Source organism: Prinia subflava, chromosome 14 (assembly GCF_021018805.1).
Source record: "Prinia subflava isolate CZ2003 ecotype Zambia chromosome 14, Cam_Psub_1.2, whole genome shotgun sequence".
Classification (NCBI taxonomy): domain Eukaryota; kingdom Metazoa; phylum Chordata; class Aves; order Passeriformes; family Cisticolidae; genus Prinia; species Prinia subflava.
The window spans coordinates 14,648,214-14,665,388 of record NC_086260.1 but is presented as its reverse complement, the minus strand read 5'-3'; the positions used below and the strand labels follow the sequence as shown (position 1 = coordinate 14,665,388).

Genomic DNA, 17,175 nt, shown 5'->3' with positions numbered 1-17,175 from the left:
TAAACTGGACCTTGTAACTTAGGAATTGTGAAAGTTAGAGAAATTAGAGAAATTAGAGAAATTAATCTCCAATTTTATTGTTTTTCCCCCTCTCTCCAGCCACCAGAAAAAGAGGGCGGGCTGCCTCGCCAGGTGGGCAATAAGACCGAGTGTGGGCTGCTGGGGTTTGTCCTGGATCTGAAGCAGGATTACGAGCCCGTCCGGAGCCTCATCCCCGAGGAGAAGCTCTACAAAGTCTACACCTTCAACTCGGTGAGGAAATCCATGAGCACGGTGATCAAAATGCCCGACGGCAGCTTCCGCATGTACAGCAAAGGCGCCTCCGAGATCGTCCTCAAGAAGTAAGTGCCCTGCTTAGTAAGTGCCCTAAGAGTAAGTGCCCTGCTGGGGCATGGAAACCCCTGGGGCAAATCCACACAGCCCCAGGAGCACCCAAAAATGTGGGGGTGGAATTAGAACCACCAGGGGAACTGAAACACGTAAACGCGCACAGACGTGGAGTAGAAATGCAAGCTTAGTTTTAAATAAGTAGAGGATTTTTAAGTGCTTCAAACAAAAAGAGCCTGTGTCAGTAAGTAAGAAAAAGACCTAATAACTAGTTTGTAGTTCAGTAACATTGCTTTTTGCAAGGTTAGTTAAATTCTAGTCATAACAAAAATAATGTAACCTTGCTAAACATTCCTAGATGGAACAGATAGAATCCTATATGTGGAATTTGTGTAAGAATTTGCCTTCATACAGCAATTTTGGCATAGGATAGGTCCAAAATTATTGTAAGAAAACTTCATATTTAAGCCTGATTGGCTAAAAATAGACTAAAATGCACTGAGAATGTTAGAGCACGCAGAGGAGGCTCACAAAACATCACAAATGGTGCTGTTGTTGCTGCTGCTGTGACTGCTGCTGATAAAGATGCTCACAGGGATGCAAACCACGGCTGCTGCTGCCTCTGCTGCTGCTGATAAGGTGCTGCCACTCCTGCCTGGGACTTAGGGACCGTGTCAGAGGCTTCCTTCGTACTGCTCAGTAACTCTGAGTAACTCAACTCTGCCTTCATGAGGCTGATTTAACGATGCAATAAAGGATTTTGCTTTTACAACTTCCCATCGCTATAGATCTTCAACGAAGACACCCCAAAAATTTGACACGTGGCCTCATTTTTCCAAAATGCAGAGCATCCACTATTACGTGGGAATTCTGGTGTTTGGAATTTGCTGTCTGCACCAGAAGTGTGTGACACACTTTAGCAGCATATTATTGGTTTTTTTTTAGTTTTTGAAGTGCTTCTGGGAAATTGGATTGTTTTTCTTGCCAAAGAATTGAGTCTGCTTTTGGTAATTTACAAATGGATTCTTTACATTCAATCTATTTGGAAAAGAAACGCTTTTCAATTTCACTGTAAGTTGACAGCTCATTGATTATTGAGAAAATAACACGTGAAGGGCTCTTGGTGTCTGTGCAATAAATTACAAATTCTCTCTGATATTTTGGTAGTGAATCTTCTTGAAATTGACAGCAGAAATTTAAACCTGACATCAGAACAGGAAAGCATTGGCTGAAATGAACTTATACAGGAAATACTTCGGCAGGCATGCAGATACACACTTGATGCCTTTTTTGGGACTACCTAAAAACAGAGGCCAGACAGAATTAAGGGAATAAAAAGCAGTTCTATTTATTGAAGGGACTTCAGGTACATTTAGGGCAGACAAAGCCCCCCAGGGCTGCACCCAAAATGGCCAACAGGTCCCAGGTTTGCACCCTTTGATCAGTTGGGTCCATTTGCAGATTGGGGTTCATCTCCAATTGCAGCTTCAGGGAATGAAGTCATTCAGCCCAAGTTTGCTGCCCCAGCTCCCTTTTGTTGCCATCTCTCAGGCCTGAGGCAGTGAGGTGTCCTTGACTGCCAGGCCTGGAGAGGAATTGCTGTGTGTGCCCAAACTGGGGGAGCAGCAGCTCCCACTGTGTGTGGAGTTTGGAGTTCTGCACTAAAGAACTGCAGGATTTAAAATGTATAAAAGATACAAAAGCTGAAATCCTAAGGCATCACCACTCAGTCTTTATTCTCTTCTCCTTGCCCAATTCAGGTGTTCCAGGATCCTCAACGCGGCTGGGGAGCCGCGGATCTTCCGGCCCCGCGACAGGGACGAGATGGTGAAGAAGGTGATCGAGCCCATGGCCTGTGATGGGCTCAGAACCATCTGTGTGGCCTTCAGAGACTTCCCCAGCAGCCCCGAGCCCGACTGGGACAACGAGAACGACATCTTATCTGACCTGACCTGCATCTGCGTCGTTGGCATTGAGGACCCCGTGAGGCCAGAGGTACATCCAAATTTATCTAATATAAAACAGGACATCACCTGAACGGCAGGTTTCTTACAGGTTTTATCTCTTTTTATTTAATTAGCTCCGTCAAAGGAGCTGAAAATCAGCTTTAGAAATGATTTTACTTTACTTGATAAAAAGCCAAATAATTAAGGTGATAAAATTCAACTGTCAGTCAGCTGATATTTAAATAAAGGAATACACGGCTTATTGCACTGCAGGACTGAGATGATCAGCAGAGGTTTTGTAATGCTCCCACATGTTAAAGAATTTTCCTTTAATCAGTGCAGTGATGTGCAACTCTGAATGTGGGGAAGACAAGTGAAGTGATTAAAATTGCCATGATTATAATGGCAGTTTCCAGAGAAACTGGAGTCTTGCCATTTATTGTAAATTGTCACTTTACTTAAGATTGTACCTGGTAACTACTCAGAAAAACTTAATGTTGTATTTGAACAAGGAAAGAGTGCTGTTGTCATGGATATCACAATTACATGGCTTGTACAAATATATTTAAAATTTCAGCTCAGCTCACCTGAGTAAATCAGTAGTAGGTGCACATGGGAAGCACATCCCTGCTTCTACACTTGGGAATGATATTCCTACAGAAATATAAAGGGTCGAGTTAGAGAATTCTGATCTCTTTATTTGGTGCTTGATGATGAATGGAGGGTTATTCATTTTGTGTTAAGGTTTGGAAATGGTGAGAGTAACTTTGGAACATGACACAACCCCAGGTACCACCTGCACAACTGTGCCTTGCCTCTGAATAGATTTTATTGTTTTTATTTTTTTTTTTTCTCAATATGAAGGTTAAAATATAAAGTAAATCTTGCTTAGGTGACAACTGGATGATAAACTCCTTATCTCCACAAAGAGCAGATAAACAGCATCCACTTTATCTGCCATCAGCTGGGCTCTTGCTGCTAATCCATCTGTCCCCACGTCTGACATTGCAAGGCTTTCAGAATGTTGGAAAATGTCCTTTAGAAGTTCTGTCTGCAGTGTTCCTTTAATGCTCCAGCTCACAAAATGGATATTGGTAAAACCTTCCCCAAAACTGCTCAACATCTTAATATTTGCATCAGCAATGGGGATTTCACATATGCACATTATGATATTCCAGCCGAGTCAGATACTCCAAACCTAGAGAGTTTTCTGAACTTTAAGTTTTTCTCCTGGCTCAGGGTTTATTGCCTCATTTCTTTCCCCTAAGGTACTGATTCTTATAATGTGCAGAGCAGTAGTAATTTAAATATTCATTTAAATATTTTCGCGAAAATATTTGCAGAAAACATAAACATTTTCAGAAATATTTCGTCAGTGGCCACTGGGGTTGTAAATCAATCCTCTCCCCCTCCTAAATGAAATCAAGATCCAGTTAGAAAACAGCTTTAAGTCAGGTTCTGTGTGGTGTGACAGACTGAGGGGTTGGGGAGCAGTGGGATTTGCAGTTATTATGGAAAATAGCTGCAAACTCTCCTTTCATGTGATTGTTAGGAGTTTTGTAAGGAAACTGCTCTTATCTTGCAGGGAATAATTTCTTGGGAGCTTGAGGTAAAAGTGAATAATTCTGCTAAAAATAGAGGGCAAATCTGATTTCTGTGTAAAGAATCAAAGAGATGAAGGCAGGAAAACATCTTATTTCTAAATAAACATTTGAATATTGCATTCAATTTCTTGTAGGCTAACACCAGAACATGAAGGAACATTTCTACTTTAGTGCAAGACACATGATAAAATACTGTAATTTCAGAATTTTAGCAAACTTTGGACATTTGGGATTTGGGACTTGGGTTTTTGGTTTTTTTCCACCTTGTCCCTTTTGACTGCTTGAAAGTGGCAATAACAGCATGAAAATATTTAAATGAATATTTAAATTATTACTGCTCTGCACATTATAAGAACCAGTACCTTAGGGGAAAGAAATGAGGCAGTAAACCCTGAGCCAGGAGAAAAACTTAAAGTTCAGAAAACTCTCTAGGTTTGGAGTATCTGACTTGGCTGGAATATCATAATGTGCATATGTGAAATCCCCATTGCTGATGCAAATATTAAGATGTTGAGCAGTTTTGGGGAAGATTTTGCCAAAATGAAATCTTCTCATTAAATTGACTCCCCACTGGAGCTTATGCATTTTCAAAGTGCTTTCTGTAGGGAAAAAAAAAAGAATACAAAATTTAGAATTCTTGGTAAAAGTGCTGTTTTATCAATATTCTCAGTATTCCTGGGTGTCAGGATTTATTTGGATGGAGGTGATAAAATGTTTCCTGTGTTTCCTGGGTAAGGCTCAGGATTTTCCTTTTCCCTGGGGTGGTGTTGGGCTGGATGCTGGGCAGGGAGCTCCTGTGGGACACACTCCTCTGCATCCATGGAGTGATTCCATGTAGGAATTCCAGCTCTTTTGGAGGAGTCCTGCCTCCCTCCTGCTTCCAGGGATATCCTTGGGACACTCAGGGAGCTTTCTGGCACTCACATCTCCCCCATACACTAAAAACCACAGTTTGAATGAGTTATTTACCACTGATGTCCAACAACTGCTCAGTTTTCTCTGGAATGCCCAGCACGGACACCCGTGGCTTTTCCATATTCCCAGGTTAATTCAGACACCAGCTTAGTCATCAGCAGCTGCTGGATTTAGCAAGCACTGAGCTCCTTGCTTGATATTTATATTTTGTGGGTGTGTTTTTTATTTTCCTTTGATAAATCCGCAGGAAGAGAACAAACAGAGTGATGCCCTTCTCCTGCAGAGATTCTCTGTTGATCCTGACACTCTTTCTGGCTTGATTTTAATGAGCCTGAACTGGCTCACACTGATTTGCCAAAAAACGCCTCCCGTCTGTTATTTCTGGGAGATGAACGTAAATCCCTTCCAAATATCTCCTATTTGTTTGTCACCTGATTGGGGAAGAGATTCCTGCATTGGGTACTTTGTGCATGAGTGCCTGCATTGGAAGTTTTGCTTTGCAGAGGGAAAATAAACCAGAAAATTGTGAAATGTATACTTAGGCTCTGCAAAACTGATGGGAAATATCTGCTTCCTCTGCCCACTCAGTCTGCCAACACTCTTTCTCCCTTACAGCAATAAAAAAAATATGGACAACATTTTAACTGTAATTACTGTACACACTATTAAATCAGATACCACCCACCAGCTGTCCAGAAAATGACAGGAGAGGAAAACAGAATCATTTCTCCAGTTAGAGATGTGTTTGCAACTGGGGCTGTCCTCCCCTGACCTTGTTTAACAGGACTGACACTTCATGGGAATAACTCTTTTTTGCTGCTTGCACTGTAATTTGTTTTTCTCCTTCATGGTCCATCCCCTGGGATGGTTTTCCAGATTTCCATCTAAATCTGTCCTGTCCTATGCAGTGGGCACCAAAAGCATTTCCAATTGGCAAATGGGATTTAGGCAGGATTTTTAATGTGGAAACTGGGGAGATCAGGGGTCATTTCCTTAAGGAGCAGGTTTAACCTGATCATACATTCCCCTACAGAAACCTATTTCACATCACTAAAAGGCTTCAGGGCTAAATAATTTTTCCAGGGTGTACAATTTGTGGGGAAAATATTCCCAGTTAGAGGTGAGGAAATGGGAAGATGGAGCTCTGTCCCTGGACTCTGCCCTTGATTTTGTGATGTGTGTTGGCAGAGTCCTGCAAACAGCAGGTCCTGTGGGCACACTCTGAGGGTGGAGGATTTTCCTGGGAAATTAAGGCATTGTTTTAGGGAGGTATTTTGGAAAAATCCACGAACTGCCTTTAATAAATATTCACAAACACGGTGTGGAATTATTCCCAGACTGGGAGAACCATTATCTGCCTTTTGGAAAACAGGAACTCCACAAACTCCCTTTAAGAAATATTCACAAAGATGATGTGAAATGATTCCCAGATTGGGAGGACCATTATCTGTGGTGTGGTGTAGGGGTTTAGGGTTTTCAGCGCAGACCCAGAGCCTTGCTGGCCCCAGGAAATCCCTCAAAGCCCAAGGTTTGCCACACTGGCTCAGAGCAAGGCTTGTCATGAATGCCCTCAGTGGTGTCCCCTACTTGTGGCTACAGAGGAAACAAAAAAATCTGGAAATGCATAAAATTAGCAGTGTAATGCTGGAGATGGTGCCTCCTTGTCTCAACATTTTCTGCACCAATGGATGAGATGAATCCATTAATTGAGTTCCACAACACATTTATATCTGTTCTGGAGGCTGTGATCAGCAGGGTGCACAGAATACAGACAGTCATATCCATTTTGATACCTTTTCTTAAGTGGTTGTGGGTTTTTAAAGTATTTTTAATAATTGTGCGTTGCCGTCTTCTGAGAGGGGCAGTTCACTTCCATGGAGGTCTGTGAAGGTCATGGGGAATCCTGGGGTAAAATCCTTGTAGGTAAAAATGAAATTTAGAGAAGTGGTGCTCGGCTGAAGAACGACATCCAGGCTGTTCTGGACATGTTAAACACTTTGCTTATTCTCCCAATTTAAATAATATTGCTGTTTTTCTCTTGAAGAAATAGTGCTTTCATACCAATAATGCAAAAATGTGACGAGAGTGGATTAATTAGTGAGATTTACTTAGAAATTATCATTAATTAGGATGTAGTTTAAGGGAACAGAATTTTTTCCCCATCTGAAACTGAGCCATAGACATGGAACTTTTCTCTAGCCTTCATTTACCAAAGTAACTGTTTTGAAACAGCTTTATTTAATTATTAGGAATCAATCTTTTCTTCTAATTCCTGAAATCTTTCTTTTTTTTTCTTAAATAACATGTATATGATGCCAAGTCAGAATGGAGCCTCTACTTTAATCTCACAGCCCCTGCTACACCCTGAATTCTCTCTCCCTGATACATTTCCTGTGCAGCAGAAATTTATCTCATGCAGAAAAAGGCATCAGTAAAGCCAGGCTTCATTTTCATGATTTTGAAATATATAAAATACTAATTTTAAACTCCTGTATTTAGGAATTCCACCTGTTGATAAGCATGAATTAAGCAGTGCTAATCACAGTAACTTTAAAAATCTTGTTGAAAGGAAGGTTTGGATCAGGAGTAAAATCATTTTCTGTACAAAATCTTTGTATTCTCCATTCACATTTACACGTGTTGAGTAGTTATGTTCAGCTTGCTAAAGGTCAAAAAAGCTGCAGAGCACTCATTTTTATTCAAGCCAGGAGAAAATTTAAGGAACTGATGTAAAAGATATTTTTAGTGCTTCTTAACACAAGATTTTCCTTGCCTGTGGAGTAACCCCAACTCACAACAGTCAGGTAACAATAAAACACGTCTGATTCCTCTTGCTGCTTCAGGCGTTTCTTAGCCTGAATTTTTTCTGGATGGGAACACCTGCCTTGTGTTTTATCTCCAATCCAAGAGCTCTCTTTGCCCTTGCCTTGCTTCTGTGATGCCTTGGGGCAGCTCCCTAGAGCAGAGCCTGGGCAAGGTTCAGAGAATTAAGTATTTTTTTTCTCTTATTTATTAAAGATATTTGTTATTTATTAGTAATAATTATGAATTTAATATTTATTAAAGGTATTAATGGGTATTTATTAAAGGCCTTCAGTAGCACACCTTGGGCAGTCAGAGCCTCCCAGGGGCTGCACCCAGCATGGACAATGGTCACGGGTTTTTCAGATAATTATCAGTTTGGGCCATTTACATATCAGTGGTTAATGCTCCAACTTCAGGTTAATTACAGCTTCAGGTAATGAAGTAATTTACCCCCAGTTTGCTCCTCCCTGTTCATTTTTGTTTGTACTTTTCGAGGTGTGAACCAGTGAGGTGTCCTTGAGTTCCAGACTCAGAGGGATTGTTTTGTCTGTGAATGTGAAGACAATTAACTAACACTTTATACGGGGTTTAGAGCAATGCACTAATGCAGCACAGGATTTGAAAAGTATAAAATCTGTAACCCTGAGGCCTCACCTGCAGGTGCCAGAAGCCATCCGGAAGTGCCAGCGAGCCGGGATCACCGTGCGCATGGTCACCGGGGACAACATCAACACTGCGCGTGCCATCGCCATCAAATGTGGCATCATCCACCCCGGAGAGGACTTCCTGTGCCTCGAGGGGAAGGAGTTCAACAGGAGGATCCGGAACGAGAAGGGAGAGGTAAACAAAACCCACGGAAAACACCGGAATGTTCTCCTGTGCGCACGTGTATGCGTGTGCCTCATAAAGAGTAAAGACTGCTTGGAAAAATCCCTGGGTTGTTCTCCCACTAAATTTTTGCAATTCAAAACAGCGGTGAAATTTCAGTCTTTACTCTTCCAGGAGCAGTTCAGTGCTGGCCTCATTCTGCAGTTTTTAGAACCACTGCACTACGCCACAAGAAATGAAAGATAAGCCCGTTAAAGCAGGTTTATGGCAAGGAGGAGAAGGAACTCAACAGCAATTTTGCTCCTAAAAATGCAATCTGAACTGAAAACCAGCTCCTCTCATTTCTTTAATTTATTCCACTTTCTTTAATGTACTCACAGCAATGATTTGCATTGAAAAAAAAAATCTCTTCTTTGGAAGATTTTTAACTCCTTGTCAAAAATGGAGCTCAAACACAGTTCTGAAAAAGAAAAATCTATGGTGGCTCTTGAGTCCATCAAAAATGAGTGGAGTCATCTTCTCTCTGCACTGATGGATGGAATACTGGGAATGTTAATAAATGCAACAGGTTTGGCTTTGCTCCTGTTGCTACACAAGAAAATCTTGCCATTATTGGTGCTAAATGAAGGATTTGGGTTCTCATGTGGAATAGAACAACCAACTCAGGTTTGATCAGCTTTGAGGAACTGCACCATCCTTTATCTGGAGTGATGATTGTGGGTGGAATTATCCATAAAGATGATAAGAAAGGCTGGATATGTATTGTGGGAAAATTTACCTGTGTTAGCCCTGTTGGTGCTGGCCTTGTCTTCACTCACTTGAAGCATTGATGGCTGCTAGAACTTGTCTGTGCTTTTGGAGAAAAGCTGCAACTTTGAGCAATGAGATAAATTTCCAGACACAATAACATAAATTCTGCTTATCACAGGTTTTACTCTCAGAGTTCTTTTTTTGTGTCCCCCCTGCAGATCGAGCAGGAGCGGATTGACAAAATCTGGCCAAAGCTCCGGGTGCTGGCTCGCTCTTCCCCCACGGACAAACACACTTTGGTGAAAGGTGGGTGCAAACTGCTTTTGTGGGGGTGGAAATCAATGATAAATGTCTTGAAGCTCTTCATCCTCTTTCATTTCACTGTTACAATCCACCTGAGTTGTCACCTTTACCTGCACATCCCAATACCGCATAAGGAAGTTTTTTTGCACTCTTGCATTTGTGTCCTACCTCAGCCTTGATATGGAAAATGATTGGAAACTGCTTGGCAGGGATAAGAGAAATACCAATAGGATGTCTGGCAAGTGGATTTGGGAAATCTCATATTTGCCTTGTGACTTTTAATTGGAATGAGGCTTGAGCTGGGAAGGGAAATGTGCTTTTGGTGGGCACAAAGGAAATATTGCTGGGAAATGAGATATAAACAAGAGGGGACATGGATATTTTGTCTTTGCCTGCACAGCTTTATGAGGGAAACAAAATTCTTTCTCATTTGGAGTGAATCCAGTCACTCCAGTCCACCTCTTTGCCCACAATTATCTTATAGAGTATTCAAAGAGAAAAAAAACCCTTTTCCTGTCACAACAGCAGTAATTGGGATGGTGGAACTGGGAGCTGCCCAGTGGAGATGGAGATTTTCAGCCAATTCCATTTTTCCTATAGGCTCATCTAATTGTGAATTTGCATTGGCTTCCCCTAAATTCTTGTATTTTTAGAATCTTTCCTATAGGACCTGCACCATACAAACTCCATTCTCCCCCCACACTGCCTGCAGATGGAATGCACCCCATAAAGAGGGATTGGTTTGCAGTTTTCTCTTTTCTTTTGATGATTTATTCAGTTGACTTTGAGGCTCACACTTCACGGCTGATGAAATCAGGCAGTTTCTGAGCAGGAATAACTCATTTTTGGCCAAGCTCAGGTGGAAGCCCCATCAGCAGATTGCTGTTTCCTGGCTTCCTGATGAAGAAAGAGCTGGAATATTTTGCTAAGACCCTGGGAAATCTGGAGAGCCCCTTTTAGCAATTCTAGGAGCAGCTAAAGTTCAGGCTAAGATCCAGCTGATCACTTACCTGTTTTCAGCTGGTTGACTACTCCAATAATAATCCACATTTAGGTCAGGAATCCTTTAGGTTTCGTTTCTACAATTCCATACATGACTGATTACAAAGGCTTTTGAGCATCATGCAATCTTGAAAAATGCCTGAATGACTTTAGAGCAGAAGTTCCATTGTGAATTTGAAGGTTGGATCAGTTGGGTCCTTTGGGCTTGAGGCCAGGTGGAAATATGGATCATTCCAGGGAACTGTGGCATGGTGCTGGATGGAGCAGCTGGAGACAGAATGTGTCATCTCCATCCCAACCTTTTATATGAATATCTTATAATGTAGACAATTTATCAGTCTGGCAGTACCTATGTGTAATTAATAAATAATATGTATTTCTGGGGGAGGTGTGCTCCAAAATAGTTTTCCGGAAGAGCTTTGCTCAGGACTGGAAAAGTTTGGAGAACATTTTTGCCTCTGTGGGTCAGCGTTAGACCTGCACAAGGTCAGCTGAAGTCTCCTCAGCCGTGCATCCCAAATCCTGCTCCTGAGAGCAGCCCTTGCTCAGCCCAGCAGCTGATTTGTTTCAGAAACACAACAATTTGTGTTTCATTAAGTGGATTAACCAAGTCCCTCAGGAGCGCTTGTCTGAATCATTCAGGATTTTCCCTCAAGAGGAGAAGGAAACCTTTGCCTGCCAGGGTAATTGAAATCAATAAAGAGCTGGAGAAAAAGGGAACAGCAAATAGTTGATGGTTTGTAGCATACGCACTTTGACAGCCCAAAAGATATTTACTCCTTCTGAATGCCACATGCAAGTACCACAATTAATGTTTTGATGATGTGACAAGGTCGAGAGAGCAATTAAGTGTCTTAACAAAGTTCAAGAATGGGTCTGTGGAAATCATGGTGGAATTTTTTGGCTGGTAATACTCCAAGGGCCATTAAAAGTTACAAGAAACTATTTAAATGTTCACTACTTTTGGGCCTCTTGTTAAAATGTTATGTTTTTCTCAGACACTTGAGGGATTGGGAGGATTTTCTCCCTTTGATGTATTTTATCTGCTCTAGGCTAAAAACGCACATCAGAAAATAAACCTTTTTTTTTAATATTTAATTTTTAATGACATACAGCTGCTGGAGGGAATCTTTTTTTCTCCTTAACATAGCACAATCCCACCCAGCAAAAGGATCATTTTTATTTTTCACTTTTGTTTTCACTACTGCTGAGGGACCAGAGAAAGGCACGGTTCAGCATTTCAGCTGAAGTCAAACACTTATGGCATTGAAACAGAGGTAGATTGGAAAAACACCCATCAGAGGGGTTTATCACCACAAACTGCTTCACAGAACCCAAAATCTCAGTCCCACTGAAGGACAATCTGGGATGGGTTTTGAATTTCATATTTTTAACTCTTTTTCAAAATATAACAAGTAAAACCACGGATCATTTCTACTGATGTGAGGTTACAGTGCTATTGGTGAAATAATTCAAAATTGTCAGTTTGTCTTTTAAAAACACTATGGGAAACAACTGTTTAACACTGATGGGAAATATCATTAGAACGTATAGAAAAGATCAAAGAAATACTCAGTTTACCAGTTAAAGAACCAGTGCCTTCCAATATATTTAAATTAGACTGGATTTTTTTTGGTGGTGGTATTAAAAACAACTATTCTCATAGAGGGCTAATTTGTTATCAAACAGAAAGGGAACTTTAGGAAGAAAAGATTTTTAATAATTACCCTTAACTACTAAAATATTTCAACTATTATTGTATGGCATTGTAGTATGTTCATAACCTCATTAACGTGGAAAGCCATGAAATGGGTAGAATAATAAAACTACAGAAAATTGTGTTAATTGCTATCCTCAACTTTGGAGAGGAGTTTTCACCTAATTCCCAATGCTGTCTGTGATGTAATACAGAACATTTTTATTTTAACATTTAAACCTCTCTTCAGGAAGATACCCAAGCATGTTAATGAAATAAATTTGAGCTTTCCCCTTCAGACAGACTTTGCAAATTCTTGTTACATTAGCAGGGAGCTTCCAGAAGTTTGGAAACATTAAAAACTATCCTGAAGAAGACGTGTTTATGAAAATTCATGGCTGTACCTGTGTTTAGCTTGTCAGAGAAACACAAATCTGGGTGAGCCTGTGGGAGGATCAGCTTTTCCTGCCTCTCTAACCCTGAACTGGGCTGCAGCTCTGAAATCCTCAGCTGGAGCTGAATTTTCCTGCCTGTTTTAAGCAGTTGAGACAGAAAGAAATCTCCAAACCAGGATATTTTTTTACTCCCAGGAGTTTCTTACTGGTGCAGCTCTAAGGGTGAGAAGCAAGGATTGTTTAAATGGAGCTGCATTTGTCCTGTGACAAAGGGAGAACCTGGGGCTGGCTGTGACGGGTTTGAGCTGAGCCATGGGTGCAGAAGACACTGCTGGTTAACATTCCCTAAGTTATTATCCTGAGGGGATTTGATTAAATGCTTACTTAGTGTTAAATGGGAGGAAGGTGGGAGATGGAGGATATATTTCAGTTTTGCATTTTGTATTTTGTACTTTTTATAGCAGGCTTATGCATTTAGAGCCCTTCTTGACGGCTCTGCACGGTTGTTTTAAATCTGATCTTTGCCCTCGTCTGACACAAGCTGCTTGCTCTGAGAAACTCGTGTCTTATGCAAGCTGCAGGACAAATTCCTGCCCACATTTCCTGCCCAAATTCCTGCCACATCAGCGGGATCCCTGCGTGGAACGCTGTCGTGTTCTGCCCTAGGTGTGCTCCTGGGGCTGTTGAGTGAAATTCTCTCTGACAGAAGAAAGTCATGGCCAAACAGCTCAACATGAGGGAGGAGGCCAATGAAAGAGCAAAGGCTGTTCTGGCAGGAGGCTTTGCTGAGAGTAGAAGAATTCCCCGTGAAAACCTGTTTTTATTAAAATTCTATATGTAAGCATTCAATTGGAGTAAAGCTCTAGAGTTGGAAGAAATTTCCTGGTTGTTAGACATGATTAATTAATACTGGAGCTTCTTTCCAGCCCCTTGGACTGAGTGCAAAGGCCAGGGAATGTTGTCTTTACTTGCAGCCTGTCAGCTCATGCCCCCAGTCACATTTTTCTGTGATCACACCAGAGATTGATCCCCACAGCTCAGGACTGCAGAGGGAGAGCCCTTCCTGGGCATCCTTCTTCTCTTTGGTGTCTTCACACTCTGAATTTTATCTGTGCACATTTCTTCTCAGTGCTGAAGAAAGTTCTTGAAGTGAAACCTTATCACAGCCATTGACAGAATATTAAAAACAAACCTTAATGTGTTTGGAAGGAGGCACGTGCTGGAAAGAAGGCAAACATTCAGCAGGGAGGAGGAGGCAGGGAGGAGGAACAGATTAAAAAGAGCAGGCACAAGTCAGGGAGTGTCAGCAGAGCTGTGGTAAATCCTCTGAATCCCAAATAATCACTGCTGCTCCATTTTAGAGAATTGTCTGGCATACAGATGGGAGTTTTGCAAAGAGCTTCTCTCTTCCATCCCCAGAATTCCACATTTCCTGTGGCACTCCCAGTGGGCACTGCAGGGAAGCTCTGGGCTCAGGTGCTGATGAAACCTGAGACCTTTCTATGTCTGGTTTTCCATGGCTGCACTCAGGTCTGTGCTCTGGGCGGTGCTGGGCTCCTCCTGGCTGCAAAGTTTGTGGGTTTTTTGGGATAAAAGTGTCTCCTAACCCTTGTGAATGACTGCTAAACCTTGTGAATGACTTGGCAGCACGCAGGGATTGGCTGATGGAGGGCAGCTGGTGGCACAGTCATCAACAGTCATTATTTATATTAATTTATCTCCATTAGGAGATCACTTGTTCCAGCCTCTTCAGCTTGATTTGGGTTGTGCTCCCACTTGGAACCCGGTTGTGAGCAGATACTGTCGACCTCCTTGGAGCAGTTAATACCTTAATGAGACAGAGATTTTAATGACTTTTTTTTTTTTTTTCAGAACCTTAAACTATTAATTTAAGATCAAAGGATGTGTTAATAACCAGACCAAGTAAATGCTTTTAACAGTAGTGACAGATGATGTTCCTGTTTATTTAGTAACACCAAAGGCAAATCACCCCAACAAACTGAAAGCTCTAATTATAAGATCTTATCAGAGTAATTGCCATTTTTCTGAGATCATACTACCAGTGGAAAGTGAATAGGGCTTTTTTTCTCATTTTTCATAAGTCTGAAAAATACAGGGCACTAGCTGCTTGCACAGGGCACTGCAATCTTCTGGTGCCTGATAAGCCTGAACCTTGCCAAGAGGCAGCTATTGCTCTGTAATCTGCAATTTCCTATTTCTCCTTGGTTATCTGATATGGGAGATATTTTTTTTTCCGAGCAGAGTGAAAGCTTTTCACACTGGGTAGGTTTGGATAATTGTTTTTGGAAGTAACGACTTTGTGCAAAATGTGTTAGCAAAAGGAATTTTGTCATTTTCCTCCCCAAAGTTATCTATATGGAAAAATGTTCTTGTATCCTACACAACAATCCTGTGCTCTGGACTTGTATTCAAATGGACCCTGACATGGAAATAGAAACATGAGTAGTGAATTATCTTCACCCTGTAAAAAACCTGAGCTGCTTCTGTAGCCTCTGAAAAATTCTTCATTATTTTCCTGACTTTCCCTATTTGCATAAGTGGAAAATAATTCCCTGCAGCCTTGTTGTGTGAAAAACTTGATTCACCAAGTGAAAAGTGTTTTCTTTTATCTCAAATGATCTCAAAATGAAAGTAGAAATTATTTTATTATATCTATTTATTAAAATGCTCGGTTCCAGAATTTAAATAATTAGTTTATATCTCCTTAATCATTGTTTGGCAGAATTGAACACGGCTGCTAAAATTTTCCAGCTAAATAAAATTCATCAATGACTTTTGTTATCTTTAGGTTACAAAGGCCTCTTAGTACAGCTGCTATTACAGCTGGTCCCAGTTTAGGAGAGCCCTAAACATGAACTTAAGTCTTTGGCAAATCCTTCCCATCGATGTTTGATCAGTGCTGGGCTGTGACACAAAACTTTAAATAGCAGGAATCTGCCAGAAGCACATAATGAGCTGCTCTCGTTCCCTTTGAGGCCTGTGCAGGTTTTGTTGATGTGTTGATGATGCAGGATCAGAACTTTCCGTGTAAATTCCTATGGTGATGTTTAGTAGTGGATGGTGGTGATGCCACAGCTTTCATCGTTATTTTCCTTAAAGATCTCCCTTTTTAATCTCTGTAAAACTGTGTGGTGCTATCCAGTCTGTATTATACAGACACTGCTTTTAACAGGGATGTTTTATCTTGCTAATTATTGCCCATAACTGTCTGTAAACACACGCCCATATTTACATTTTTTGCAGGTATTATTGACAGCACACAGGTGGAACAGAGGCAGGTGGTAGCTGTGACTGGGGATGGAACCAACGATGGACCAGCACTTAAAAAAGCTGATGTTGGCTTTGCAATGGTATAATCTTGATATTTGTGCTGTTATGAATTTGCTGTAAGGGCTCTTCAATTCATTAAATGTGAAGTTTCTTAGTTATTACTTGTCAGTGAAGAAATATATTGGTGGGAAGAAGTTACATTCACTCAGAATCCTTTAATTCACTTGCATTCACTGGCATTGCTTGTTTTGATACTTCTTCAGGAGTTTGTCTAGTTAATTATTTGCTTTATGCAGAATCCTGTGCCCAGGCAGAAAAATGAACTTTTTCTTCACAACACTAGACCTCTTTTTCGCTGTGGTAAAATCCACCGCTAATTGGAAAGGTGTCTTCCTCTGACCATATATGAAGACACATAATTCTCACTTTTATTTACGGATAATAAATCAGTCATGAATGACAGAAATAACTCAGATGATCAGCAGTCTTTAAGCTGATAAAATACTCAGAGCCATCACCACATGAATTCCTCTGCTCTCTCTCAATTCCCTTTTCTGCGGCCTAATTCACTTCAGAACCAGGCCGAATTAGCAAAGTTCCAGGAAATATAAAAAGCTGTGGGCTTTGACTACGAGGGTTTTTTGCTGTCCTGCAGGAAATCTCATTCCCAACCCCTTTCCCCAGGGCATCGCGGGCACGGACGTGGCCAAGGAGGCGTCGGACATCATCCTGACCGACGACAACTTCAGCAGCATCGTCAAGGCCGTCATGTGGGGCCGCAACGTCTACGACAGCATCTCCAAGTTCCTGCAGTTCCAGCTCACCGTCAACATCGTGGCCGTCATCGTGGCCTTCACGGGCGCCTGCATCACCCAGGTGAGCCCTTCCTGCCAGGATCCTGCCGGGATCCTGCCGGGATCCTGCCGGGATCTGCCGGGTCCTCCAGGGATCCCCTCTCTCCCAGCATTTGGGGCCCTGCGTTTTATTCCCTCTCTGCACGCAGCAAGTGAGCTGATGCCTTTTGCTGGGTCTCAAAATGAAAAGTTAGACACGGGTAAGGGATGAAGGGTTTTTACCTTGGTATTTTTTTGTCAGACTATGCATTTTTCTGACCCAGAGATGGGGCAGCTGAGAGGCATTTGAAAGACTTTTATTCCATTTTCAGTCTCATGTGAAGGGTGAGACAGTGCAGATGTTACAATTCACATCATCACAATCAGAAACCAAACTATTTCCTAATTACAATACATTATAAGCATTTCTTGGCCTATCGGCTTTTGCCACACAATGCTGTTGATGCCTTAAAGCCAATC

At 41.5% G+C, this 17,175-nt stretch overlaps 1 protein-coding gene across 15 annotated transcripts in view; it reads left to right on the top strand.

Moving 5' to 3' along the window:
* ATP2B2 (ATPase plasma membrane Ca2+ transporting 2) overlaps positions 1–17,175 on the top strand; it is a 412,644-nt gene that overhangs the window by 357,050 nt on the left and 38,419 nt on the right. For all 15 annotated transcript variants that reach the window (XM_063411251.1, XM_063411249.1, XM_063411250.1 and 12 more), the window contains 6 exons: positions 100–341; positions 2,088–2,322; positions 8,258–8,437; positions 9,394–9,481; positions 15,836–15,942; positions 16,547–16,738. In XM_063411251.1, coding sequence (XP_063267321.1) covers positions 100–341; positions 2,088–2,322; positions 8,258–8,437; positions 9,394–9,481; positions 15,836–15,942; positions 16,547–16,738 — 1,044 coding nt within the window. The remainder of the gene's footprint in view (positions 1–99; positions 342–2,087; positions 2,323–8,257; positions 8,438–9,393; positions 9,482–15,835; positions 15,943–16,546; positions 16,739–17,175) is intronic.